Here is a 27,855-nt window from a genome sequence, read left to right on the forward strand (position 1 = left end):
GCCGGGCGCGGTGGGGAGCGCGATGCCGGGTGCCCGCGGGATGCCCCCGGCTCCGGGCTGCTGCCCCGCCTGGCTGCTGCTGGCCGGGCTGCTCCTGGCCCCGGGCCGGGCCGCCCCCTGCCCCGGGCCGTGCAGGTGTTACGGGGCCACCTCGCTCCAGTGCCTGGAGCCCAACCGCGTCCGCGGGCTGAGCCAGCTGCTGGGGACGGAGAACTTCACCGAAGTGTGAGTGGGGCGGGGGGAGCTGGCAGCGCCCTCGGTGACCGCAGCGGGGAGGGGGCAGGAGCTGTCAGCGCCCCCCCGTGACCGCAGTGGGGAGGGGGCAGGAGCTGGCCGTGCCCCCCAGTGACTGGGCGAAGGGGGGGGTGGAAGATACCAGCGCCCCCCAAGTGACCGGGGTGGGTCCGGGGTGGGGGAGCCATAACTCGTGGGGGGCACCGTAGCAGGTGGCCGTGGGGCATGCGGCTGTCGGGGATTGGGGAGGGGCGGGGTGGGGGTATCGGGGTGAGGGACCCAGGAGATCGGGGTGGGGGGAGCAGGGATGTTTTTGGAGAGGGGACATGGGGGCGGGTGTTATGTGGGGGAGGCTCAGAGATGTAAAGGGTGGAGACCCCCAATCCAACCCCCAGGGCTCCCCCACACTGGCCATAAGTGGGTGTCCAGGGTTTTGAACGGCCCCGGCCCCAGGCTGGGTGCTGGGGGGACGGATGGGGGACAGACCCCGTGTGCCACCGGTGCCCGCCCCGGCTAGGATGGGAGCAGGCTGGGGAGACCCGACCCACTGGGACCAGGCGGGGAACCGCTCCCCTTCTCAGATCCCCTCGCTGCACCCCTGCCCATCCCCCCCCCCGCCCCCGGGTGCAGGGGTGGATTCAGAGCAGCCCCACAGCCTGGCACAGCCCGGAGGGGGCTGGGCGGGGGGAGCCAGCAGAGCTCTGGGTGGGTAGGACCGTGCCCTGGCTGGCTCTGTGGGTGTGGCGATGCCCCCTACGCAGGCTGCCCCACCGAAAGGAGAAGCAGAGGCTGGGGGGCAGGGGTCCTTGCAGGGCATTACGGGGGGGCAGGAGCCCAGCGTGGGCTTTGCATCGGGCTCTCCCTGCCCAGCTCGCTTGGGGGGGTCCGAGCCTCCCTCGGGGGCGGGAATGGCACTGGCTCAGACCGGCCCTGCTTTGCGGCCAGCGACGGCAGAGAGTGGGGGGGGGGGCCAGGGCGAGCGCTGGCCGCTGGTATTTCAAAGTGGGGAGCAGGGTGTTCTCGAGATCTGCCCCCCGAGCATGGGGTGGGGCTGGTTTCTGCCCAGCTAGTCCGTCTGTTACAATGCGGATTGTCCCATCCCCGTGGTCCCCCTTCTCCATGACACCCCCTGGACCTTATCAGTTGCCCCCAACCACTTCCCACCCTATCGGGGGCTCGCAAGACCCCCCCCCCATTTCCCTCCAGGGGGGCTCATGAGGAGAAGCTGCTCTCTGGGAGAAACGTGTCGGCTGTACTAGGCAGGGTCTAGCGGGTTAGGATTGGGGGGGCTGGGAGCCAGGACTCCTGGGTCCTGTGCCTGGCTCTGGGAGGGGAGCAGGGTCTGGTGGGTTAGGATCGGGGGGGCTGGGAGCCAGGACTCCTGGGTCCTGTGCCTGGCTCTGGGAGGGGAGCAGGGTCTAGTCACAGGAGGGCGTCGGGAGGCCTGGGCTCCATTCCTGGAGCGAGGAAGGAGTGGGGGCTGGGGGTTAGTGTAGACGATGGGGCAGCAGGACTCCTGGGTTCAGTTCCCGGCTCTGAACCTCCCTCGCTGTGTCATCTCGGGCCGCTCCCCTCCCCACCCCTCTGGTCCCTGCTGGGGCGATCCTGTGGCCTCCAGACCCCGACGGTCTCTGTGAGACGCCCCTGCCACCCCATGCTGGTGCTGTAGCATGCACGGCCTGTCATCCTCTTCCCTCCCCCGTGTCTGCTCCCCCCCCCATGGCAGGGTGGGGGCTGTGCTCCTGGGAGGGTCCCCCCCCCGGCCCAGCGTGAACAGGAGGCACCAGGCCTGATCCCCATCGGGTGTAAATGGGTCTCGCTCCAGGAGAGTCGCGGGGCCAGAGCCTCAGCCAGGGTCTGTCCCTGCGACCTGCTGAGGCTCAGGGCAGCTCCTGCTGCTGTGTCTGGGCGGGATTCCGGCTTCGGGGCCGACTGTTCCTCGCCCCAAACCCCCTGAGCACCGACCAGCCCGGTGCACTGAGGAGCCGGGCGGCCAGACCCTCCCCCGCTGGGCATTTGCCGCAGAGCCTGGCAGGCAGCCCCGGTGCTCTGTCTACACGGTGGCTCTGCCGAGGCTGCTCTCAGTTTGTCCTGAGCAGCAGGGGACGAGGCGGGAGGCAGAATTCCCTTGTGCGGAAAGCCCACGACTAGGCGTCAAACGAGCCAGGCGGTGCTGGCAGCCGGGTCACTGCGGGGCCTTGCAGAAGGTCCTGCCCTTCTCCTGCCTCAGTTTCCCAGTCTGTACATTGGGCAGGATGCTCACCCTAGCTGGAGGGGGGGCGCTGCTGGTGTGAGTGGGTTAACGTCTGCATTGGGTGCTGACGGGCGGGGGTCAGAGGGCAGCTTTGGGGCAGGGAGTTGGACGAGGACCCGCCAAACTCACTGCGGCCGGGAGATGTTGGGACACAGGCTTGTTCCAAGTGCAGCATGGAGAACATGCGGGTTCATTTCCAGTTCTCTGACCCAGCTGGGAACCAGGCCCTGGGATTCACCCTGCTCGTGCACATCCGTGGGCGTTCGGCCAATGCAGCCAGATCCCCCTGGGCGGCTCTAGCATCCCTCCCCGCCCCAGCTGAGCTCTGTGCCTAGCGGGACCAGACAGCAAGTGTGAAAAATCGGGACGGGGGTGGGGGGGGGTAATAGGAGAAAGAAAAAGACCCCAAAATCAGGACTGTCCCTATAAAATCGGGACTCTGGTCCCCCTGTCTGTGCTCTGCCGGAGCCTTCCAGCCCCCAGGAGAGCCGCGGACCCTGCATTTACCTGCGCCTTGTCCGATCCCGCCACAGGGGGGCGGACGTCAGCAGTTGGGCCTGCAATGCCGTGTGCCCGGGCCCGGGCCCGGGGCGAGGCTGCCTGGCTCCCCAGGGCGGTGCAGGGGGGGGGTGAGAAACCCAGTTTGTGGAGCAGCCGGTGACTGGGCATTTCCTTCGTGTTCCCCTTCGCAGAGAGCCTGGCTGAAGCCGCGCAGTGCGGCACTCCTGGGGCCCTGTTGTGCCACTGGGGGCTGGTTTCAGGGGGGAGTCCTGCCTGCAAATCCACCCCCCAACATCCCCCCCCACCCCCGGTTCTGGCTTGTCCTAGAAGGGTCCATGCGGGTCAGCCGGTCTGACCTCCGGCACAGCGCAGGCCAGGGGGTCTCCCCCAGCCGTTCCTGCTCCCAGCCCATTCGTGGTGGACCCTCCCGCCCCCCAGCGCTCCCCTGGTCCCGTCCGGATCTGATCCTGGCCTGGGGGCCAGCCCTGCTCCTGCACAGGGCGGAGGGCCCCGGCCCCCATCCTGCAAAGCACTTCAGCGCCTGCTTCAATTTAAGCCCTTGGGAAGAAGCCCCTGTGGAAATCAAGCAGCCTCTCCCCGTGCTGGCAGCTAAGCCGGAGCGCTGGGCACTGCACGGAGGAGAGATTTACCCGCTGCTGGGGTGGGCGGCGGTTCCTGGCAGTGCCAGCGATTGGGCACCTCGGGCGCCAGCTGAGTGAAGGTTTAATGCCGATCAGCTGTGGGGTGTGTTAGGGAGTGGGGCTAGCAAGGGCTGTGTCTACACCAGTGGTTCTCAACCAGGGGGGGACGTACCCCAGGGGTGCACAGAGCTCTTCCGGGGCTTGCATCAACTCATCTAGATATTTGCCGAGTTTACAACAGGCTACAGAAAAAGCCCTAGCGAAGTCAGTACCAACTAAAATTTCATACAGTGACTTGTTTAGGTTGCTCTGTGTGCTATGCGCTGAAATGGAAGCACAATATTTCTATTCCAATGGATTTATCTTACAGTTCCATGGTAAAAGTCAGCAATTTGTCAGTCACAGTGAGCTGTGACGCTTCTGTAGTTTTTGGCCTGGGCTACCCTTGCGAGTTACAGCGCAATAAAGCTGCCCACAGCTCTGTAACTCACTCCCCGTCCACACTGGCAAGGCACGTACAGCGCTGTATCTCCGCGGCTGCAGCGCTGCTTGTACTCCACCTCCCCGCGAGGAATAGAGAATTGCGCCGCTGCTGCTGCACTGGGGCGCCAGTGTAAACGGGGAGTAACCTTCGTACATAGTGACTGACCTCTGGAAACTCCCCATAATCCTTTTAAGCGAAGGTTCCTCTCTTTGTTTTGTTGTGAACTCCGGGCTCCGGATGCTGCTTATCAACCCAGCCCCTGTTTGCTGTGAATGAGCAGAGGCAGGCAGGGGGGGCTCCCTTTGGAACGCCCACAGCTTGTGTTTGCTTGAAGGGGGGTGGTCCCTTCGGCTGCTTATCTGGTCTGTGAGGAAAAAAACAAACAGCTGCTGTTTGCTTTCAGTGAGTGATGGACGAGGGGGAGTCGGAACTTGCAAGGCAGGGAGCTGACACAGTGTCGGCTCCAAAAACCCACTCTCTCTCCCCCCACGCTCCCTGTCACACTCCACCCCCCCTTTGAAAAGCATGGTGCAGCCACTTGAATGCTGGGATAGCTGCCCACAATGCACCGCTCCCAATGCCGCTGCAGATGCTGCAAATGTGGCCACGCCAGTGCGCCGGCAGCTGTCAGTGTGGCCAGACTGCAGCGCTTTCCCTGCTCAGCTGTACAAAGACGGGGTTAACTCCCAGCGCTGTACAGCTGCAAGCAGGGGCGGCTCTAGCCATTTCGCCGCCCCAAGCACGGCGGCACGCCGCGGGGGGCGCTCTGCCGGTCGCCGGTCCCGTGGCTCCGGTGGACCTCCCACAGGCATGCCTGCGGATGCTCCACCGGAGCCGCGGGACCAGCGGACCCTCCGCAGGCACGTCTGCGGGAGGTCCACCGGAGCCGCCTGCCGCCCTCCCGGCGACCGGCAGAGCGCCCCCCGCGGCGTGCTGGGGCCTGGAGCCGCCCCTGGCTGCAAGTGTAGCCAGACCCGAGCAAGCCGTCCTGAAGCGAGGTGAAACCTGGCGGTCCGCGAGACAGATCAGCCTCCTGTCGTCAGAGGTTTTGACAATGTTTGAAACTGTGTCTCTTGCTTCATCTCCCCAATGTGCAAGACACGAGAAATTCTCCCCTCCCTCGGATCCCTGTGCCAGGCTCTCGTGGTCAGTAGTTTTCCGTCCCCCTCGGCTACACCAGGCCCTGGAGAGCGGAATGAGCCCAGCATGGGAGCTCAGCCCACCCAGCGACGCCCCCTGACTCGGGGTGCGGGGGAAACGCGTCGGTCAGGAAATGGAAATCACGAGTCAGTAACTAGAGTCGCTCTTGAAGGCAAAGCTCCCGGGGGGAGTGGAATCCAGCCCTGGGAACAGCCTTCAGTGGCTTCCACCCAGCGATCTCAAAGCACATGAAAGGTTGTGTCATGGCCCCCCTATTTAACAGCTGGGGAAAGTGAGGCACGGAGTGGGGCCCACTCAGGAACAGGACCCAGGCATGCTGAGCCCCATGCCAGCGCCCTCTGGCCCGCCCCGGTGGGGAAACGGCTGAGCGCTGAGGCCTGGTAGCTCGGCGGCTGGGGACAGATGCCGGGAGCTTCGCACGGGTCGCTGTGGAGATGGTGACATCAAGCAGCCGGCAAGCGGGTGATAATGATGAAATAAGGCCCCTTGATGGCCAAAGGGAGCCGGGACTGTAAATCAGGCCCAGCGGCTCTCGGCTCCTGCTGCTGGGGGGGAGGGGTGTGTGTGTGGGGGGCCCATTGCCCCGCGCTAACGACCCTGCCGCAGCCTGGCCGTAGGGACTGCGGCTGCTGTAGGAAGCTGAATTTAGGGCTGGAGCGGCCGGGTGCTGGGACCCCAAGGGTGGGGGAGGAGCTGGGAATGGGGGCCTGGTTCTCAGTGACACCCAGGCTCCCTAGGGTGCTCTGGCAGCATAAAGGGCCCTTAAAGGAAGGGGAAAACAGTCCCCTGGGAATCCCCCCTGCCCTCCATGCACAAGGGGCCTCCCAGCCAGGGTGAACCTGGTATAAAGGCCCTGCACCCCCCTGCCAGCCCCTGGCAGAGGGGGTGGATTGGAGCCATGGCTGCAGCGCACTGCACTGTGGATATTCTCTGCCCCCCAGGGGCCATGAGGAGCAGAGTGAGAGTTAGAGCAGCCTAGAGGTTGCTCCGAGTGACCCCAGGGGCTTGGCAGGGCCCAGAATACGTGGCGCACAAAAGTGGGTCAAGCCCCAGTTTCCTGCTCTACCCGCAATTTGAGCTTTGTAAATGTGAGTTGGAGGAGCCCAGGGCTGGGGTACCAGGGGGCTGTGGGTCAGGATCGGGGGGCACCGGCAGAGCTTGGCCCCTGCCCCATTATGCCTGGCTCTAGCCGGCGCTCTCAGCCGCTCCCTGCGTTCCACGGATGCAGCGTGTGTAAAGTGACACCACGTGTCAGCCTGTGGGCCTGCCCCGGCACCCTGGGGTGGGGTTCACGAGGGGGACACAGTGTTGCCCCCAGGCCAATCTGCCCACCCCTCTGGTGCCCCTCTTAACAGGCACGTGTGTTCAGCCCCCGCCCGCTCGGCGGGAACAGGAGAGCAGGGCCTATCGGTTCTCCCCTGTGCTAACAGGCAGAGCGACGGGGACTGACATCACCCCTCTGTGGGCAGTGGCGATTGCTGCTCCGTGCTCCTTCAATTCGTGGGGGGCTGGCGTGGGGTGCAGACAGGCAGGCGGAATATTCTGTAACCCTCGTGCTGATGTGATGGTGCGCTGGCTGGGGTCTGCCTGTCCGTGCATGCGCCACTGCCCCCTGCTGGCTAGAATCAGCACTGCTCCCCCGTGTGTCACTGTCTCTGTAATGCTAAGAGCTGGTGGGGATTCTCCTTCAGCTCAAGCGTGGACTTTTGGCGCTGGGGATGGGAGCCCAGCCCACGCTGCAGGCGTGATGTGCAGCTGGCTGGCTGGGATTTGCTGCAGCGTGCCAGCTGCTGTTTGCCTGCGCTGCACGGCTGGCTGGTTGCTGGGCTGCCAGGCCCCTGGGTGCGGTACAGGGAAGCGGATTGCTGGACCGTGGGCTGACGGGTCGCGGGGGGTGGGATAATGGGGTTTCAGTGCCAGCGATAACACTGAGCCCCTGATCCAGGACCCAGCTACGGCTGGGGGGAAAAGGAGGGTCTGAGCCAACCTGACCTTGTTAGCGGCTGCTCAGTGATCGGTGCCCACGTGCAGTGAGGTTGGGGGTGGGGGTCTCAGCCACAGTCGGATTCCCCAGACTAGGGAAAGTGACACACCATGGAGTGGGGGGGGGGCCCTCCAGCATAGGGGAGGAGCCCCATGGACCGAGGAGGAGGGAGGGGCGCTCTCCCTGCTTGTGGATACCCCGAGGTGCGTGGCACTGTTTTCCGTCCCCTCCACACGCCATGGGGGGGGGCTGCGCAGGCCACTGGCTGCTCTGTTTGGGGACTCCGGGGATGGGGGGGGACGGCTGGGTCTGACCCCGAATCAGCCCAACATCATAAAGCGCCGCAGGCGAGATGTGTCTCACCATCCGTCCCCTGCCCTGACGCCCTCCTTCAGCATCCTGGCTGGGGCCGGTGGGCTCAAAGGGACCCTGCCCCTAGGGATCCATCGCATTGTCCCGTCTCGGTCACTCTCTGGGCATCCCCCCTTCCCCTTCATCACTGGTGCAAGGGGCCCCGATCCGGCCAGGTGTGCTGGGCCTGATCCGCCGCTGGTCGCTGCGAGGCGGGGACGTGATGGCGGGAGGGGCGAGGCCAGGAGATGGGGGATCTGGCAGGCTGGCCCAGGGGTATGGGACTGGTTTTGATGGGGATTGACCCTGCTTTGAGCAGGGGGTTGGACTAGATACCCCCTGGGGTCCCGTCCAACCCTGAGATTCTGTGGGTCTATGATGGGGGTTTGTGCCGGGGTCTCTACCTGGAGGCAGGATGCAGCTTGTGGGATCGGGGCCAGAGCTGGTGAAATGCCCCGTGGACTCTGCAGGGGGTGGGGTGGGTTCTGTGGGGGGCGGGGGGCAGTCTGTGCTCTGAGCCCAATCGGACGCTTGGCCATTAATTTCAACAGGGGCAGGATCGGGACCTTAAAATACATTGGAAACTCATCTCCTTTCCCCCTGAATCAACCCTCTTTCCTCCCCTGACACCCCTAGAAATTGCCATGGGGGGCCCTGTGTCCAGCTGATTCCCACGGGGGCTGGGCCCTGCAGCTGAGCCCCTTCTGTGGATCGGGCCCCATGGGGCTCCCCAGAAATAGCCGCCCCCAAAATTCAAGGCCACTTTGGTCCTGAACACGAGTGGGAAGTTGGGGGGGGGGGAGGTCAAGGAGGTGCAGTAATAAAAGCAGCCTCCAGGGGGCTCCTGGAATTTGCTTTAGGGGCTTGAGTGGAGGGGCCCAGGGCTGGCGCAGCTGGGGGGCTGCAGATCGGGGTTGAGGGGCTTGGGCAGAGCTGCAGGGGTCAGGGTTGGGGGGTGTCATTAGCCCTGCAGGGCAGGGGCCGGGGCGGGGCGGGGGGAGCCCCAGGCTGACCAGCGGGGTGTCCTATGGGCCAGGACCGCAGCGTTGGCTAAAGGAGCTGGGGAAATTTACGCAGCATCTGGCGTCAGCTGGGGCTCTCCGGCTCTGGCTGGCGTGAGCAGCCCTGGGCTGATCCCCGGCTGTGTCGATCCCCGGCCGTCCCACGGGAGCCACTCTGGGGTTAACCGGAAACGTGTCCGCTCCCGCCCTGCCGCCACGTGCCACGGGTGGGCTGGTGCGTCCAGCCGCGTGTTTGGACTCAGGCCTGGCTCTGACACTGCTCCCTGTGTGATCTTGGGCCAATTGTCCACGGGGCGCAGCCTGAAAATCCTGCTGTGCTCGTCCCAGCCGGGGAGGCTCCAAGCACTTCACCGTGTCTGAGCAGCGTCTGCCAGTGCAGGGCCCTGATCCCGACTCCAGGATATCGCACAATCTGGCCTGAAGGGGAGCTGAGCCCTGGGAAATCAAGCCCTGATCATGGACTCTGAGAGCACCTGTCTATCTGGCCTGTAATCATGGTGTGGCTCAGTTTACCCATCTATAAAGTGGGGCTAATGAGCCTTCCCTGCCTCCAGATACATTCATTTTGCCCCTTTAATGACAATCCCGAGCTCTTTGCAAAGGAAGTCAGGGTCATTATCACCATTGGACAGGTGGGGAAACTGAGGCACAGAGGAGGGAAGTGACTTGCCCAGGGTCACCCAGGAGCAGAGCTGGGAACTCTCTCGAGTCCCAGTTGTGTGCACTATCCAGTAGGCCACGCTGCCCCAAGGCCCCGGGGCTGCCATGAAAGCAGGGGGCTGCGTAAGCCACTAACAGGGGTGAGGGCTCGGCGGCTCTTTGCAGCGGTGACTCCGGGATGGGGCCGCCCGGCGCAGGAGTCCCTGAGATGTCGGCTTTCGCCGTGCACCCACGGCTCTGTCGACAGCATCTCTTCCTGGCCGCCTCCCTCGGGCTGTCTGCCAACGCCACCCCACGGCACTGGCACGGGCTCAGGCCAGGGCAGGATTGGAGCCGGCTGACGCTCAACCCGGTGGGGAGAGAGAACCTGGCTCTGCGGGGGGAGGGGAAAGGCCCTGCGGGACTGACGGGCCCCGCGCTGGGCTGTCTCCCCCCTGCAGCATCATCGAGAACCAGAAGGACGTGACGAGCTTGACTCAGGCCGACACCAAGGCCCTGCGGGAGCTGAAGAACCTGTGAGTAGCCCCAGCCGTGCACGTGCGTGTGTGAGGGGCGGAATGGGGGGGGCATGTGAGGGGTGTATAAGGGGGCAGGGATATGGGGACTTAAGGTAGCTTTAACTCTCCCCTTTGCACCTCCCAGACTTTGGTGTCACTTAGAGCAACCTGAAGGCTGCTCTAATCTGTGCTGGGCTGCCTGGGGGACTCGGAGAACCAGGCAGGGGATGCCCAGCAGGGGGGTCTTCACACAAGGCATTGTGGGCGGGGGGGAGTTGGGCTGCGGCTCAGAAGAAAAGCTGCTGGGCCAAGTTCAGCCCTGGCGTAACCCCGCGGGCGTGAGGCGTCGGCCCTCGGCACCTGGAAATTCGCGACGTCTCTTTGCTCTTCCCTTCCAGCACCATCGCCGCCTCCGGGCTGCAGTTCATCGCCACCGACGCTTTCCGCACCAACCCCAAGCTGACCCATTTGTGAGTAGCGCCCCCTGCAGGGCCCTTGTCGCGTCGCTCCGTGCCAGTGCTTCCCCGCGGGGGCTGCCTTTCCCCCAGTGAAGGGGGACCCCGTCTTTTCAGGGCAATGGGCAACCCGTAGCCGTATTGAGATGGGTCCCTGCTGCGCCAGGCGCTGTACACACACATCGTGAGAGACAGTCCCCACACTGACGTGCTTGCGATCGAAAGAGACAAAAGGTGGGAGGGGAAACCGAGGCACAAAGCGGGGCTGCGACTTGCCCAAGGTCACCCAGCAGGCCAGTGGCAGGACTGGAACTCAGGTCTCCTAAATCTTGGATTGGGTCCTCCTGAATGGGCCAGGCTGCCGCGTTAGCCAGCCCCTGGCTTCACCAGCTGATCTATCCAGCCGTCCATCCGTTTCAGGCACCGGCTACCTCCTCCCGCTGCTGGGTGGCTTTGTTTCCCCTGCCTAGAGGCCAGGGGGATTGATCGGGCACAGCTGTCTCTCCGACTGTAATCGAAGTGAGCAGCCGAACTCGATCCCCTGGCAGCTGGGGCACAGGGACGGGGGGAGCGGCGCCCTGGGGCGGGGGGTGACATGGGCCGCAGGGCCTTGCTGCTGAGTGAGAAATCATCGATCTGAGCAGGAGGGAGGCCCGTTCCCAGCCCACCCCATGGGGAAGCCGCGGTGCCCCCAAGCGAGTCCCTGTCCCTTGTCCATGTGCATGCAGCCCCCATTTCCAGGACAGGTGTCTCTCTCGCCTGCTCTCCAGGCATCGGCATCTCTCCTCAACCCGCACCCTCAATCCCTTCCCACCTCCCCCGGGAAGGCGTCCCCTCCCCTCCCTCCGGGTGATCCTCCCCTTGGACTGAAGGGTTTGGATCAATGGCACGACCCTGGGGCAGAGCGGGGGTGTCGGCCGCAGTGCGGGGGGCTCCCCCGGATCCCAAGGGGGGGTAACTTGGTGGGGAGGACAAACGCGTTCTCTCCCCAACGCTTGATGGAGGGGCCCGGATTCACCCCTCTCCGCCCACAAGGCCCTGCTTTGGGGGACAGCCAGTGTTTTGCTCCCACAATGCACCTCTCCGGTGCCCCCAGATCCGAACGGCAGCGCTTTCCGCTCCCTGGAGAAAGTGACTGTGCCCAGTACAGGGGCCTGGGGTGGCCAAGGTATTTAGGTGCTTAGGAACGCAGAGGGGCAACGTGGGGACGGGGATTTACAAACGTGCCTAAGTGAGTTAGACACCTTCTTCCAACGGCTTTTTGGCGTGATAGCCACAAAACACGCCGCAGCTGTTAGGCAGCCGGTGAGCTGGCGCTGCTCACTGCCCATCATGGTGCCCTGCCGTGTCGGCTGCTTTCCTTGTGCTCTGTCTCTCCCCACCACCTTCCCTCGTCTCTTATCAACCCTTTGAATCAGGGGCCCTGTCTTCACTGTGTGTCTGTACAGCACCTTGCGCCACGGGGCCCTGCTCTGGGACTGGGGCTCTCCGGCGCTCCCACAGGCCGGGATCATTTGGCGCAGTTGGACTCAAAGGTAACCCAGGCCAATCAGGGCAGAGAGAAGGGGTGCGGACCTGCCTCTCACTCCCCGGGTGACCTTGGCCAAGGTCATTTAGTGTCTCTGGGCCTCAGTTTCCCTCCTGCACTTGGAGGGGATAAACGCCATAGCAATTGTGCGAAGCGCAGCCACTGTGGTTATAGGGCCCTGGCGGCGCCTAGGGCTGAGCGCCCGGAGGTTGTGGAATTGTCTCCGCCGAGGGCAGGCTGGGGCAAGGGAGCAGCCAGTCAGGGTGGACGGGGTCTTTCCAACCTCCCAGGAGCTGCCCTGTGCTCAGTGGGAGCTGGAGGATGCTCTCGACCAGGCAGGCTTGGGCCAGTTCCTTGCAGCCTGGGGAGGAACGTGGCTTTCTCTGTGTCGCAGTGGGGGGACCCGGCACCCCAGCTCAGTGGGGGTCTCTCTTCCTGCCGGCAGGAACCTCTCCTCCAACTACCTGCAGTCGCTCTCCTGGCGGACGTTCCACCACCTGGCCCTGCAGGAACTGTAAGTGAACCCGGATGGGGGCCTTTCCCCAAACCATCGCCTGCCAGGGCAACACTCAGAGCCTGGTGCCCCAGGGTCACTGCACCGGAGTCACTCTGGATCAAGCCCCTCCCCAAAGGTGGGGCCATTGTCATGGGTGGGCCAACCCCAGAACTGGTGTACGCGGGTGCCACCTGCTAACAACTGCTCTGGAGCCGTCCTTCCTTCCCAAGCCCAGGGACAGGGGGATCTGGGTGTGGCTGTGAGTTAGTGACTGCGCCAGGACTCTGTCCAACACTCTGAGTCCACAGACCGGTTTCTGTTTTAATCCTGGGGTGCTGCGCTCTTCTGAACCTGCTCCAGAACTCTGATAGAAACCTCTTTCCAGTTCAGTTCTAGACTCATGTTCTAGGTTTCCATGCCTGTTCTAGAGCTCGACTAGAAACTCTTTCCTAATTCAGTCCTAGCCTGCTGTTCCAGGAGCTCATTTCTAGATTGGTTCTAGACTCTTCTAGGACCCTCTTTCCAGTTCAGTTCTAGACTTGTGTTCTAGGAGCCAGTTTCCAGTTCTGCTCTAGAAGGCCATGACCGAGCGGGTTCTATGTTAGGTGAAGTGAACTCTCCTGCCCCTCAAACCGTTCCACTCGCTCTAGACCTGGGGGTCTCTTCCTGGGTTTGACAGCCCCGCGTTGGCCCATTGGCTGAATGTTTTGAGGATCCCTGTCCTCTGCAGACTCTGCCTGTTCTGGAGCCAAATGAGCTCAGTTCCCATCGTACCCTCTGGATCCCAGACTGCCTGGGACGCGGAGTCCAGGGATGGGGTCGGCTCAGGGGTGAGAGCTTTGTCACCCCGCCAAGCTCCAGCAGGACCCAAATTTCCCTCAGCTCTGACACAGAGCCCTTAGCATCCCCCTCCCTTATTCCACTTGACCTGCCTCCCATCCCTCTCCCCCACCCAGGGTCCTCGTGGGGAACCCCTTCCTGTGCTCGTGTGGGATCCGCTGGCTGCAGCTGTGGCAGGGGAGCGGCCGGGCCGACTTGGGGAACCAGTCCCTGAGCTGCTGGCTGGAGAGAAAGGAAATCCCCCTGGAGGAGCTACCCATCGAGGGCTGCGGTAGGTCTCTGCTGGGAGAAGTGGAGCAGGGTGGGGCTGGGCGTGGGGCAGGCTGCTGTGCAGGGGAACATGCAGCTTCTTGTGCACTGGCTGCGCCCCATGCGCACCCCACGGGGACTTGGGGTCTGTTGTGCCTCACGCTGGTTCTGCACCATGGTTGCACCAGGGTAAATCTGGAGACAACGGGGCGATACTGGGGCACAGGTGTGTGTGTGGAGCAGCAGGGCATTTTGGTGGGGCAGTACTGGGGGGTGCAGTGGGGCGTTCCCATGGGGCGGTATCGGGGGGGGATGTCGGGTGTTCCCATAGGGTAGTACTGGGGGAGGCAGCAGGCAGAATCCATGTGGGTTTGGTGTTGGCTTGGATGGGTGACGGGGAGAGCAGAGAAAGAGGAAGCCAAAGGACAGCGGGGGAGGGCCTGGCTTAGGATCCCCCTCCCCCCCAGGCTCCTGGCGTGGCTGAGACACCTGTGGGTGCTGTCTCCTCATGATGCCCAGGGGGCAGAGGCACGGGCATCGTGGCCAGGATGTGTCTCAGCCTGGCCCCGTGTGCTGCCAGCTGACTCCGGCCGAGGACCTGGCCTGCTCTCCCTTCTTTCCCTGCTAGCTGGCTGCTGATGGCGCTTCCCCTCCCCACCCGGGGAAATCAAACGACCTCCTGGGGTCACGGAGAGCGAGTCGAGTTTCTGCAGGGGCCAGGCCCCAGGGTTCCCTCTGTGGGGTTTGTTCATTCAAGGCACCCCATGAGCAGCACACGAGCACCCCCACAGCACTGGCCGAACCTGCAGGGCTCTGTCCCAGCAGGCACCAGGCTCAGTGACACCCGGGCTGGATTCTCCAAGGGTCTGGCTGGGATCGGTTCCCAGGTCCTTCCAGTCTCTGGCTGTTGTCTGTCCCTGGCCCCTCTCCCCCAAAAGGCAGCGCCTGGGGGTCAGAGCAGAGCCAACCTCCTGTTCTCCTCCCCTCTCTTTGGCAGACCCGCCAGAGATCTGGATCGAGTACCAGGACGTGCCGGTGCTGCAGGGCGAGAGCGTGAACCTAACGTGCCACTTCACGGGCGAGCCGCGGGCACACGGGCGCTGGATCGTACCCGACGTGGGTCCCGAGCCCTCCGTCATCACCAAGGCAAAGACAATGCGGTCGCTATGGTTGGGGGCTCAGAGGGACAGAGGCTGGCCCCGGGTCCCTGCAGGGGCTGGTTGAAAACTCTGTCCACGGCCCAGGGGAAATTGTGATTTTATTGTTTCATCTAAAATTTCCAATTCTAGGGAGGAAAATTTAAAAAAAGAAAAACAATCCACATTTTTCAAGGCAGAAAGTTGCCCTAAAAAAATATCCACTACTCATGGCCCCAGAGACCTGGGGCACCCCGTGGAGCCTCTGCGGGAGGCCTGAAGCCAAGCCCCATTTAAACGGAGCTCCCTGCGCGCCAGCTCCCTGTGTTGCAGGACAGACGTGCTCCTTCGCCGCAGCAGCACGATCCAATGGCTAGAAGCCACGTACCCAGCAAACCAGGGAGGTGTAGTGGCAGGAGCATGGGCTGCAGAGCCTTGCACTGATTGACTTCTAATCTTGGCCCTGCCAGTGACGGACTATATGACTGCTCTGTGCCTCAGTTTCCCTCATGGGGGATTGTTATCCTTTGTTAATGACGGATTCCTTAGCTGGGGGGTGCCTGCTAAGTACTCTAGGACCTCAGTATTTTGTATGCCAACCACCCCCACCCCCCAAACTGCCTCTCCGCAAATACCGAACAGCAGGGATAATGCTGAGGTGAGATCCCGTGGTACATTTCTACTTATAAGGGTGCCGAGAACTTAACACACCAGGGTCTGACTCGGTGCCTTTGGGTGCTAGCGCAGCACAAATCACAGTCGCGGTGTCAGGATAGCAGTAGCACTCAGTGACGAGATCAGGGCCCTGCTGCGCCAGGTGCTGTACGTACATGTTGTGAAGGAGAGCGCCAGGCCTGTAGAGGTTGCAGACTAGACAAGGGGCGGGAGATGACTCTCAGTGGCACAGAGCGGGGGAGTGATTTGCTCATGGCCATGCAGCAGGCAATGAACAGACCCCAAGTGTCCTGAACCCCAGGCTGATCCTCCAACCACTAGACCCTGCTGCCTTGTCCTTTTTAGGAGCTAAGCCAGGCCATGGGGTGTTTAGTACAAGCGATTGGCCGAAATCCTGCAGAAAGAGGGATATTTGCACCCAGTTCACTTGTGCTGCCCTTGCCCTCTGCGGGCTGGCGTCAGAATAACACGGGAGCATGTCCAAGTCCCTACACTGGCAGCAGCAAGTGGAGATCCTCCCATAGTTCAGGCTTTTCCCTGATGGGGCATGAGCTTTTGAATGGCCCCTCTGTGCAGGGGGCTACAGATCAGAGTGTGTCACGGCGCTGGTGTCAGAGCAGGCTGAGCGCTCTCTCTCTCGCTCTCTCTGTCCCCGCAGAGGTCGGACTCGGAAATCACCCTGCAGATCTTCAACATCTCCTCCGGCTTTAACCGAAAAAACGTCACCTGCTGGGCTGAGAACGAGGCAGGCCCCAGCGAGGAAGCGGTGCAGCTGAATGTCACTTGTAAGTGGCAGGCGGCTCTGGCTGGGCAGCTGGAGGCAGCGTTTATGAGAGCAAGGATGGCCCGGTGGCGAGGGAGACCTGGGTTTGAGTCTTCACTCTGCCACAGACTCCCAGAGCGACCTTGGACGAGTCACTTAGGGTCTGTCTGCACTGAGCCCGTTTGGATCTAGCTAGCTCCAGGAACACTGGCTATGACACTGCCGTGGCTTCCCAGCTATTGTTCGATGTGGCTAAATTAAAGCTTCGTCTGCGTGGGCTGCCATCACCCCTTTGTCGTTCTGTGCCTCAGTTTCCCATGTTTGACGTGGAGCTGATAGCTCTGCCTCGCAGGGGTGCTGTGAGGAAAGTACAACCCAGATCGGGGCGGGGCTCAGATGTGACAATAACGGTTGAACCTAAGAGCGAAACGTTTGCTCTGTTCGCAGCTGAGAAGCCAGTTTTCCCGGCAGCCAGGTCAGTTTCTGGGGCTCCGTCCCGAGAGCAACGGGGCCAGGGGGGCTCGGGGCCAGCAGCTCTTTCCTTCCAAGCCTCCACACCACCGCACGAGGCGCACGTAGACTGCAAGGCGGAGGCGGTAAACTCTGGCTGAGGTTTTCAGCATCGCCTCTGGGATCCGGATGCGTCTCAATCCCTTAGGCGGCTTTGAAAATCTCAGAGAGCGAGAGAGAGAGTGTGTGCACAGGCAACACTTCTGTGGTTACCCACAGTGGGTGTAAGAGATCGGGGGCAGGAGAGGGCTCCTTTAGCTTAAGTGCTAGTGGTTTGTACTTTGGAGAGACAGGTCACAGGTTCTAATCCTGCGTGGTAGGGGGGCCCTCTGGTTGCTACCTGCAGAGGCTTTGCATCCGGCTACGTTGCAGCTGCACGTGAGCTTCCCTTGTGCTAGCAAGGCTCAGGCTAGTGCACGGAAATTAGCAGGTTGGTTGTTCTAGTCCCGGCTCCGGGGGGCTTGGGAGCCCGAGCTGGAATATCCCTGCTGCTAGCTGCAATCCGGGAGGCTCGTTCCCAGCGGCAGTGTAGATGAACTCTAAGGGGGAATCCCTAATCCCGGCTGCCCGGCGGGCGTGAGGGTGGCTGAGTGACTGTGCTCGGGGCCCTGGCTCTGCAGCCTGCCCCGCCCTGGGGCAATGCGCCGGCCTGAGCCCCTCTCTGATTGTCGTCTCTCCCCGCAGTCCCCGCCGTGATCCTGGACCTGCAGGAAGCCATTCCCCAGCACTACTGGTGCATCCCCTTCTCGGTGGACGGCAACCCGCCCCCGGCCCTCCGGTGGCTGTTCAACGGCTCCGCCCTGGTGGAAGGGCCGTACATCCACACCAAGATCGTGGAGTACGAGCACAACTCCACCGTGGTGCACGGCTGCCTGCAGCTCAACCGGCCCACGCACGTCAACAACGGGAACTACACCCTGCTGGCCCACAACCCGCTGGGCGCCGACGCCCGCACCGTCCCGGGACGCTTCATGGACAACCCCTTCAGCTTCAACCCCGAGGAGCCGATTGTTGGTACGGCTCCCCTCCCCCACCCCGGGTCCTACTAACCCTGCTGGGCTGGGAACAGAGCCTTCCCCCGAAGGGACCAACACTAAGGGTGGGGAGGAATTGCCTAGGGTGGGTAGAGGTGCCTCAGTTTCCCCTCCCACCCATTTCAGACCGTGTCTGTGCCGTGGCCGGCACAACAGGGCCCTGATCTCCTCCATGCTCTAGCAATGCCCCTAATAATAATAATAATTGATTACGGGGTTGCTCTTGCCCTCCACACGGCTCCATAAAAGATCTTGAAGGTTATTCGTCGAGATGGGTCGAGACTGAAGCTAGAGCGGCCAAATCTGGCCCATCCCTGGAGCAGCCAGTTGCACCGGTGCCACTTGGGTGTGAAATGCCACCGCTCCACCTGGCACTCGCTTCGCACCAGCGAGTCCGTGTCTGAGTCTCCTCCTGCTCACACGGCTTTGCACCAGAGTTGCTCCATTGGGCGTCACTCCGGATTTACACCGGAGTGGAAGGACCTTCCGGCCCTGGGTTTGGGCTGAGCAAAAAGTCAGCGGAGGGGTCCTCTGATCCGGACTGGATCGAGGCTGAGGGGCTGCCGGCGCTGGGTTTGGCCTGCTTAGGGCAGAGGGAGGGGTGGCCAGGGCCGGGGTCCAGGGAGCTGGTACTGATGCTGTTCAGACAGTAACGATGCTTTTCCTCCCCGATTGCGCCGCTGCTGCAGTGTCCCTGCCTCCCGTGGGTGAGTATTTCCTAGGTGGCGGCTGCTTCTCTTTGTCCCCCTGCTTGAACTTCGCCAGGTGCCTGAGCGGCTCCCTCTACCCTGGGCGGTGGGAGCACCCTGAACCCTACACACCCCGCAGGAACGCGTCCCACCTCTCCGCTCCAGCCCCTTCCCCTTGCCCCATTACCAACCCCTCCTTCGGTAGGAGAAGCCGGAGGATCTGTGGTGTGAGAGGCCTTGCGTAGCTTGTCCTCCATGCCAGGGCTGCCTTCCAGTGAAACTGACAGGATCTTCAGGGCATAACCCGGAGGGTCTTACCTGGGAGGTTCTGCAGCACTGGCTGGCCCTGTGATCTGGCTCCGTGGTTCAAGTGGAAGCAGGAATCGTGCAGAGCATCCTCCAGCATTGCACAGGAGAGAGGATGGGTCTTTGGGGTGTTCTGTGGGGCCCATACTCCGTATCCCTGCCCCCAAAAGGGGTGCTTAACAGCTGAACCCCCAGCTTTTGCTACTAGCCCCACTCCAAACCCAGACTCATCATTGATCCCCCCCAAAATAAAACCCTTTTTCTCAGGCTGAGCTAACGTTGCTGCCTTTCTCCCTGCTGCAGGCAAGGGGAACAGCACGCTGGATGGGCCGGTGGAAACGTCAGAGGAGCACACGTTTGGGGTGAGCCCCGGGAGAGCGGATTGGGGGACGGGGGCGGGACAGAGGTCACCAAGAATATTCCTGCCTTTGTTGCAGCATGAGGATGGGGCACACATAACCGTAGGGTCTATTGCACCTTTCTGGAAGGAGCTCACTGCACTCGGCAAACACGGACCAATAAAGCCCCCTATGAGGTGGGTCAGTATCACTACCCCCCTTCACAGGTGGGGAAACTGAGGCACAGAGCGATGACGTGACTCACAGCAGGTTAGAGGCAGAGCTTGGGATCTTGACTCCCAGCCCTCTGCTCGCACCACTAGATCCCACTCCCTTCCCCGAGCTGGGAGCAGAACCCAGGAGTCCTGAGGCCCGGGCCTGCGCTGTGACCTCTACACAACGTTGGCTCTCCCTGTCGTTTCATGTTGTGGTGCATTTTTCCCCACTTAAATGGGATGCAGCATTTCTAGTGCTTAGAGCAGTGGGGGCTGGGAGCCAGGACTCCTGGGTTCTCGTCTGACCTTGGCTATCAATACCCTGGATGAGCTTAGGCAAGTCACTTCCCCTCTCCGTGCCTCAGTTTCCCACTCTGAGAAATGGGGGTTGTGACATTGACTCACCTTCCAGGTGGCTTGCGAGGCTTAGTTAATAAATACCAAGGGCTCTGAGGCCCTCAGGTGGCAGCTGCTGGGCAGGGCAGAGGACTTCAGTGGGTTGTTCTCCACCCTGCTGGTGGCCATAATGATTTTGCATCAGAGAAGAGCCTCGGCCAAAGCCCTGGATCCAACCTCCCCAGACGTTGATGAGGGGGGAGAGGGGCATAAACGGCAGCTGGGCCTTCACCCCTGCAATGGGCCAGATTGTGCCCCAGGATCCCAGCCCTCGGGCACCGGGAGTCTGGGTCTAAAGCCAAGCCCCGATTGCCCTCCGGCCCTGTGGACCGAGCTGCGTCTCCTCCCTCTCCCCAGGTCTCCGTGGCGGTGGCGCTGGCTGTCTTCGCATGCCTCTTCCTCTCCATCATGCTGATCGTGCTCAACAAATGCGGACGGCATTCCAAGTTCGGGATTAACCGTAAGTCCCTGTCGTCACTGCAACCCCCTCCTCCTGGCTCACCCAGGGCCGGCTCCAGACCCCAGCGCGCCAAGCGCGCGCTTGGGGCGGCCTTTTGCCGGCAGGGTGGCAGGCAGCTCTGGCGGACCTTCCACAGTCATGCCTGCGGGAGGTCCGCTGGTCCCACAACTCCCATGGACTTCCCGCAGGCATGACTGCAAGAGGTCCCCCGGAGCCGTGGGACCGGCGACCGGCAGCGCGCCCCCTGCAGCATGCCGCTCTGCTTGGGGTGGCCAAATTGCTAGAGCCGCCCCTGGGCTCACCGACGCTGTGAACGTCAGCGCTGGCAGCACGGGCCTCTGCCACTTGAGCTGAAGGAGTAACTCCGCTGAGTGGTAGCAGTAGTAGGCTGTTATCCCTGAGGTGGATCGGCCACAGGGACCTTACTGAGCTTGTTACCACACCAGGCACAGGGCTGTGTGGTGCGTGTTAAATTCTCAGGCCAAATGCGGGTTCCTGCACTATACGCTAGGCGAGGCGAGATCCCTTCCCACGGGCCCCTCTATGCAGCTCAGGCCCCACAGCACGGATTTGGTCCTGCCCATCTTAGTGTGAGTCGGGCCAGGTCCTCAACTGGGGTAATCAAGAGCAAACCCAGGGGATCCCCGTCTGCACTAGGTGTTGCAACAGCCGAGACTGCTCTAAGCCCTGCCCCGAACAGCGCTGGGAGCTTTGCCTTCCGCTGTCGCTTCCTGCACCAGGGCCGGGATAAACGGGGTCAGACTCTGCCGCGGAGTGACCCTCACTCACTTTGCAGAGGGCTCCCCAAAGGCAGACGTGGGGGAGCCGAGGAGAGGCCGGCTGGGAGGGTTTTCACCTTCCCCTGGGCTGGAGCCAGGCGGGCCGATCCCAGGGCACCCGGGCATTGATGGGCATCTGCTTTCAGCCGCTCAGGAGGAGCAGGATTTTAGCACCCCGGTGCCCGGCCCTCCCCACCCAATCTGTGTCCCGTTGGGCTTGGAGCCGTCAGATCTCCCAGCCCCGCTGCTGGATCTTTGATGAAGATGCCGCACGGGGGGTGGGGGGGAGAGCAGGGACAGCCCCCTCGGTACTTACTGCAAAGCTACCTGCTCTGCTCACTGCTCCCTGCTGTTGGCCCCCCAGCGGTGGCAGTGGGGGGGCAGATAGACCTGGGGGCTGCTGGAGCCTGACATCTCTCCCCCGTCCCACGCAGGGGCGGCCGTGCTGGCCCAGGACGACGACCTGGCCATGTCCTTGCACTTCATGAACCTGGGCAGCAGCCCCCAGTCCTCGGCCGAGAGCAAACTGGAGGGGCTGAAAACCAACTTCATTGAGAACCCGCAGTACTTCTGCGACTCGTGTAAGGGCCCTGGGGGGGCGCAGGGCGGGTCCGGAGGGGCAGGTGGGTTCTGGGGAGGGTTAAGGGGGGGCAGGGCGGGTCCCGGGGGGGCGGGGCTGGAAAGGATGTGGGTACACAGGGGCTAAGCGGGTGCAGTGACACGGGGACTCCCTGGCACTCCCTGCCCCGTGCGGGGGCCCCATCTGGGTTCTTAGCAGGGGAAAGGTGCACCCGCGCCCACGCACGCCCAGCCCTGGTGGGCCATGGGTGGGGGGTCGGCGGGGAGTCCTGGACTGGCTGTGTGGGAGCAAACGCAAAGAAAGGGGGCAGGGGGAACAGGGGTTCAGAGCTGGCCCCTCCCACCTGGATCCCTTGGCCCCTCCAGAATCCCTCACTCCTCTCCCCGGAAGAGCCCCAGACCCCACCCCACCTCTCAAGCAGCCAGATCCCTCTGGCTTCTCTCCTCCTTCTCCTGACTGGAGCCCCCCGCTACCCCTTTCTCCAAATTCAGCCCCCACCCCAGCCTGCCCTGTCTCCCTGGCCCCCTTTCCCATCCAGATCCCCGCCCCCGAGAGACAGCCGCTCCCTGCCCAGCTCTGCACCTCCCCTCCGGGGTGCGTGGGGGGAGACGCCGGGCGCTTTGCACAGTCCTTGTTCCTTGCAGGCGTCCACCACATCAAGCGGAGGGACATCGTGCTGAAGTGGGAGCTGGGGGAAGGGGCCTTTGGGAAGGTCTTCCTGGCCGAGTGCTACAATCTCATCCCCGAGCAGGAGAAGATGCTTGTGGCCGTCAAGGTAACCCCGTCCCCTCCTCCACGGGAAGCCTCCTCTGGGGTGGGGGGATCCCAGGACCCGCCCGGGAGCTTCGCGACTGAAATGTGCTTCAAGCGGCAGCCACTTGCAACAGGCAGGATGGGACTTAACTCAGATCCACCTGAGCTATGGGAGACTCCCCATTTGCTGTCAGCAGTATAGGCCATATGACACACGTTTGAGGAATTCTGATTCTATCCAGTAGGGGGCACTGGTGAGTGTATAGCCACACGCCAGTGTATTGAATGGGGACCCAGTCTAGCCCCCTTTGGAGATCAGATCCAAACTCACCCAGAGCTAGAACCATAGGGGTGAGACCCAAACGGGCCCGGGTTCTTTCCCAGCCGTGATGGGGACACAGTCCCACATGAACGGCGAATGGCCCACTCAATCCTCCTGGCAGTTAGAGGGGACGGAGCCAGAGGCAGCTCTGTGAGTGCTGCAGTACCGCAGCACAGGGCTGAACTCAGGGCCCCGTTGTGTCAGGTGCTGCACGGACACTAAGGAAGAGAAAGTCCCTGCCCCACTGAGATCAGGGCCCTGTTGTGCCAGGCACTGTGCGGACGCCCGGAGAGAGTCAGTCCCTGCCCCGAATCGTTATCCGTCTAACTGGGTGGGTTTGTTCCCCGTGTCACACATGGAGACTGAGGCCCAGAAAGATGAAATGACTGGCCCAACGTGACCAGAAGCAGGAAGCCCGGCCACTGCCATGCCCTTGGGGACCCCAGCCCCGGTGCTCACCCTGCCCTCTCTGGGCCCGTCTCCCTCCCTGCAGGCCCTGAAGGAGGCGACGGAGAGTGCCCGGCTGGATTTCCAGCGGGAAGCGGAGCTGCTGACGGTGCTGCAGCACGAGCACATCGTCCGGTTCTATGGGGTGTGCACGGACGGCGAGCCCCTCGTCATGGTCTTCGAGTACATGAAGCACGGAGACCTCAACCGATTCCTCAGGTGGGGCCTGGCCAGCAGCGAGCATGGGGGGGGGGGCGGGATGGGATGGGGTGGCTCTGTGCTGCTTCGGTCCCCAGCGTAGATTAGAGCAGCCAGTGGGGCTGCTCTAACTTACCTCTGGCCTGAGGTACCATCCAGCAGCCCAGAACAGCCAGAGTACAGTGTCCTTCAGCTGCTCTCCCAGCCCTTGGCCCCCCTCTGGCACGGCCCCTGCATGCAGGGTGGCGCCCCAAAAGGCCGTTGTGCCAGCCCCACAGGTGGTGAACGAGGTGCCCCGTGGCGCTCCAATGCCAGAGGGAGGCAGAGGAACGAAGGGTCAGTTGTGAGAGGTGGTTTTCACCCAGGATTCAGGAATTGCTGGGGTGGCACCAGGGGGGCGACCCAGGCTGCGAGGGGGAAGGAGCTTGCGCCCAGGCTGAGGAGAGAAATAGGGGCGAGGGTGGAGCTGGCTGATGGAGCACGGAGAGACGTGGTCCGCCGGGTCGGCTGAGATGCAGATGGGGGATAAATGGGGCCTCGAGTGAGATGGTGGGTCTGAAGATGCGGGAGGGTGGATGAAGCTGTGGGGGGAGCCGGGATGTGGGGCGGCCGCGGAGAATGGGGGTGGCAAGGTGATGGGAGGCAGAAGCCAGGGAGGGGCGGGGAGCAGAGGCCGTGGCAAACGCAGACTGGCCCCCTCTGCAATGCCCTCCTGGGCCAGCTCTGCCTCCTTTGCGGCATGAAGGAACCGCTGATAACTGCGAGGGTCCTTCTCCCAACCGGCTGCAGCGTGGCAGGGCCCCGCCCAGGCCTCACCGAAGCATTTTGGGGGGTTGGGGGGGGCAGCTGTTGCCATGGGACGGAAGGAGGGTGCCAGCCAGAGGGCCGGGCTGAGGGGTGGTCCTGGAGACAGCCCTGGGGAGAATGGGGGCCCCCCGCAGAGATAAGAGTGGGCTGGATGGCAGCTAAATACACCCCTGCTTCAATCCCCTTGCTAGGCCTGGTTGCTGGGGGTGACACAGGCCAAAGTGGAGGGACATCCCTGACCACCAGCCATGGGGTGGGGGACACGTGCCCCACCCGCCCTTTAAATAATACACTGTCACCCCCCCACCCCCCCACCTTGATCCTCACAAGGGCGCTTTGTGGTCTCCCCTCGGAGCCCAGCTCCCCGTTAGGGGGCTGTTTAGTGACCCCCAGCCGGGAGCCTCAGGGGCGACAGGGGCTGGGGTCCCAAGTACGGCATCCCAACCCACGCCCGTCGGCCTGCACCACGCACACTCGACACCACACCGACACTAGCACGCACTTCTCCAGGCTCCCGCCAGCCCTGCCCGGCCGTGACTCGGGATTATTCGCCCCGTTATGGTCCCTGCCTTGGATTCCCCCCCACACACCCCCCCACTGCTCCATTACCACGGCAGCTCAGACAGCCGGCCCTGCTAATGTGGCCTCCTTGCAATATTGATTAGATTAGCTGTCTGAGAGGCTGAAATCGAGGGAGATTGGCCATCAGCTGAAATAAGCAGAGACTTTTCGATTGGCCCCCGAGGTATTGGCACTAGACGGGGCGCTGCCAGCGGCATCGCTTAGTGTCCGCGGGATGAGCTCTGAGACCTGCCTTTGATGATTATTGTTATGGGACTTGGCATTAATGGTTTTACTTCCCCGGAGCCGCGCGGGCCTGTCCCCGGCCTCCTCGCCCAGGCTGTCAGCAGCACTTGGCGTCAAACGAGCCCCGTGAGTGCGGGCACCTGGCTGGGTGAGGGGGGAAGCATCCCCCCGCCCGCCCGCCGGGTCTGCACCTCAAACCCCAGCCCCACAGGGTTGGGGGGGCGCAGGGAGTTGGGCTAGCCCCACATCCTCACACACCCCCTCAGCCAAACACCCCCCCCCATAACCCCCTCCCCTTTACACACACTCATAGAAACACCAGTGTGCACATCAACACACACACATGCCCTCAAGCGTACACACTCTCACACCTGCCCTCGGGAAGGAATTTTCCCCCCAGATCATATTGGCAGGACTCTTGGGGGGCAGAGGGGGAGGGGGTTCCCCTTCCTGTGCTGCGTAGGGCGTGGATCACCTGCTGGGATCACCTGGGCATGTCCCTCCTAGTCAGTTGCCTGCTGGTGCCCGGGTCTTGGGCATTGGTGGCACCTCGGTCTGGCCGCACCCAGGCCCACTTGCACTTCTGCCGCGGCCTGGAGCGATCCGGAGCCCGACTCTGAAGAATCGGGTCGGTTCGGGTCCGCTCTGAGCCCGGCCTCACCGCAGCCCTCCTTGGCCCTGCCCAGGTCCCACGGGCCAGATGCCAAGATCCTGGATAACGGGAACAGCCAGTCGTTCGGGCAGCTGACCCTGAGCCAGATGTTGCAGATCGCCACCCAGATCGCCTCGGGCATGGTCTACCTGGCCTCGCTCCACTTCGTCCACCGCGACCTGGCCACGCGCAACTGCCTGGTGGGCCGCAGCCTGGTGGTGAAGATCGGGGACTTCGGCATGTCCCGGGACATCTACAGCACAGACTACTACCGGGTGAGCAAACTGGGTGGGGAAAGGGCCTGATTCTGCTGCCACGCCTGCCCAGGGCCCGACCCATAGCCTGGCGGAGTCAATCAAGGCCTTTCCATCGGCACCAGCATGGGCGCAGCAGGAGCGGATGCTACTGGCCTGGGCCGGCGCGGTGCTCTCAGACAGCTTGGCTCATGCTGTGTCTGTCCCTCCCTTGTCTAGGGTGGCCATGTCCCTGGTCTCCAAACGCCTACCCCCATTGTAGCCTCCCAGCACCTCCTCTGCCCCCCGTCCTTAGCGCCTGTCTCCCTTCCGATTAGGCCCCATCAGGTTTGGGGTGAAGGCTCAGGTCTCAACACTGGGGAGAAAACACAAGTTGCCTCATAACTCACTGTCAACATGTCTCATCCCTCCACTGACAATTAGAGGATAACAGCCTACTGCTGCTGCCAGCTAGTGGAGCTCAGGGGCTGGTCCATATAGAGGATAACAGCCTACAGTTACTGCCAGCTAATAGAGTTCAGTGGCTGGTCTGTATAGATGACAGCCTATGGCTGGGCCATATAAAGGATAATAGCCAACTACTGCTGCCAGCTATCAGAGTTACTCTGGTAGAAATCTGTGCTTTGGAGGTTCCGTGTTTGAACCCCGTTAGGGATCCCATCAGCCAATTCTTTGCCCCCCGTTTCCTAAGCACCCCTCTGCCCAGGTCCGTGAGGCTGCATTCAGTGCCAGTGGAGGGATTGCTCCTCCTATGTAGAGACAACGCTTCCCTCGAAGACCCCAGCCCACTCTCCCCCATTGCTCGAAAGTGCAGCGTCAGTCGCTGGCTGCCCCGGGGAAACCAATGCACTGGAAGAGTGACACTTCTCGGATCAGACGCATCGCAAGCCACATGGCCGGCCGGCCGCAGGGCTCTGCTGGCTGTGAAGACCCATCCATCTCCATCTCCTCGAGAGCTCTGCTGGGATCAGCCTCTGTGACGGGCAGGGGGCTCCGAGGGGCCTCTTCCAATTTTCCCTTTTAGCTCCTGCCCCACCTCAGCCCCCTATGCATATTTAATGGGGCCTGCGATGGAAAAGGGAGCGCAGAGCACTTAGCGAGTGGAAAGGAAGCGCTGCCAGGAGGGGGGAGGGGTCCCGACGGGCTGCTGTGAAAGGGTTAAATAAAGGAGAGAGAGAGAGAGAGAGAGAGAGAGAGATGGTATGAAATGAGCCCCTTTCTGGGCCCAATTCTGTTCTGCTGGTGTAAATCAGGAGTGACTCTGGTCTCATGCTGGTGTGAGCAAATGGAGAATCCAGCCCCGCCCCTTTCATCTCTCTTCTCTATCTTTTTTCATTCCATCCTGCTCCTTCCCCCTGTCTTTCTTCCTTCTTGGTTTTTGTCTTCCTTCTCCCACTTTTTCCTTCTTTTACATTCTTCCTTCTCCTTTTCATTCTTTCTCTCCTCTTTTCTCTCCTGACTCTTTCTTTTCTTTTTAATTTTCTCTCAAACCTTTTTCTTTCTCATCTCATTCTCTCTCATCTTTCTTTGGCTTTTTCAAACTCCTTCCTTCCTTCTCTTTCTTTTCTCTTTTTTTCTTTTTATCTCATCTCAGTTTCTTTCTTTTCTTTCTTTCTCTGCTACAATATTTTGGCTCCGCCCTCCCCGCCACCCCTCTGGCTAACCCATCCTCGCCTGGTCTCTCTGGCAGGTGGGCGGACGCACCATGTTGCCCATCCGCTGGATGCCCCCGGAGAGCATCCTCTACAGGAAGTTCACCGCCGAAAGCGACATCTGGAGCTTTGGGGTGGTTCTCTGGGAGATCTTCACCTATGGGAAGCAGCCCTGGTACCAGCTGTCCAACACTGAGGTGAAGAGTGGCTCGGCGAGTGCGGGGTGGGTGGCAGTGCCGGGATTGGGGTCGGGGAGAACGGTTGGGTTATTTCCAGGGAGCAGGGTCTTTGAGCTGCTGGTTCTCTGATGGCCAAGAAATCAGCTAGGGGGAAAGGAGATGGGCTAAGAAATTAGAGGGGACCCCATTTAGGACTCCTCCCCCATGGCTTAAAACAGGATGCTGGTAGCATGCTGTCCCTCGTGGGGCAGTGCAGTCTAGAGGTTACAGCCAGGAACTGGGAGTTGTGACTCCTGGGTTCTGTCGACAGCTCCGGGAGGAGGCGGAACAGGAGTCAGGATGTCTGGGTTCCATTGTGTGGACTGGGAATCGGGACTCCAGGGTCCTCTCCCCAGCTCTTCCACTGGCTCATGTGTTCTCAGCTTGTGTCCATTGGCGCTAAGAACACTCGCCGGGTGGGGATCAGTTTGCAGGATCTTCACACGACGAGATGCCAGGGATGGGCAAAACGCCCGCTGCCTCTAACATGGCCCAGCCGGTCCCGCT

The 27,855-nt window shown here is 62.2% G+C and overlaps 1 protein-coding gene across 3 annotated transcripts in view; it reads left to right on the forward strand.

The window, feature by feature from the left end:
• NTRK1 (neurotrophic receptor tyrosine kinase 1) overlaps positions 1-27,855 on the forward strand; it is a 30,583-nt gene continuing 2,728 nt past the window's right edge. Inside the window, exons 1-16 of one of the 3 annotated variants that reach the window (XM_044991409.1) lie at positions 1-225; positions 9,733-9,807; positions 10,188-10,259; positions 12,215-12,286; positions 13,225-13,379; positions 14,355-14,503; positions 15,827-15,953; positions 17,126-17,455; positions 18,165-18,182; positions 18,774-18,832; positions 19,777-19,879; positions 21,093-21,239; positions 21,883-22,013; positions 22,807-22,979; positions 25,259-25,499; positions 27,169-27,327. In XM_044991409.1, the coding sequence (XP_044847344.1) occupies positions 23-225; positions 9,733-9,807; positions 10,188-10,259; positions 12,215-12,286; positions 13,225-13,379; positions 14,355-14,503; positions 15,827-15,953; positions 17,126-17,455; positions 18,165-18,182; positions 18,774-18,832; positions 19,777-19,879; positions 21,093-21,239; positions 21,883-22,013; positions 22,807-22,979; positions 25,259-25,499; positions 27,169-27,327 (2,214 nt within the window). In that variant the 5' untranslated portion in view covers positions 1-22. The remainder of the gene's footprint in view (positions 226-9,732; positions 9,808-10,187; positions 10,260-12,214; positions 12,287-13,224; positions 13,380-14,354; positions 14,504-15,826; positions 15,954-17,125; positions 17,456-18,164; positions 18,183-18,773; positions 18,833-19,776; positions 19,880-21,092; positions 21,240-21,882; positions 22,014-22,806; positions 22,980-25,258; positions 25,500-27,168; positions 27,328-27,855) is intronic. The other 2 variants (XM_044991410.1, XM_044991411.1) reach the window with 2 other exon arrangements.

Source organism: Mauremys mutica, chromosome 17 (genome assembly GCF_020497125.1).
Source record: "Mauremys mutica isolate MM-2020 ecotype Southern chromosome 17, ASM2049712v1, whole genome shotgun sequence".
In the NCBI taxonomy this organism is placed as follows: Eukaryota; Metazoa; Chordata; order Testudines; family Geoemydidae; genus Mauremys; species Mauremys mutica.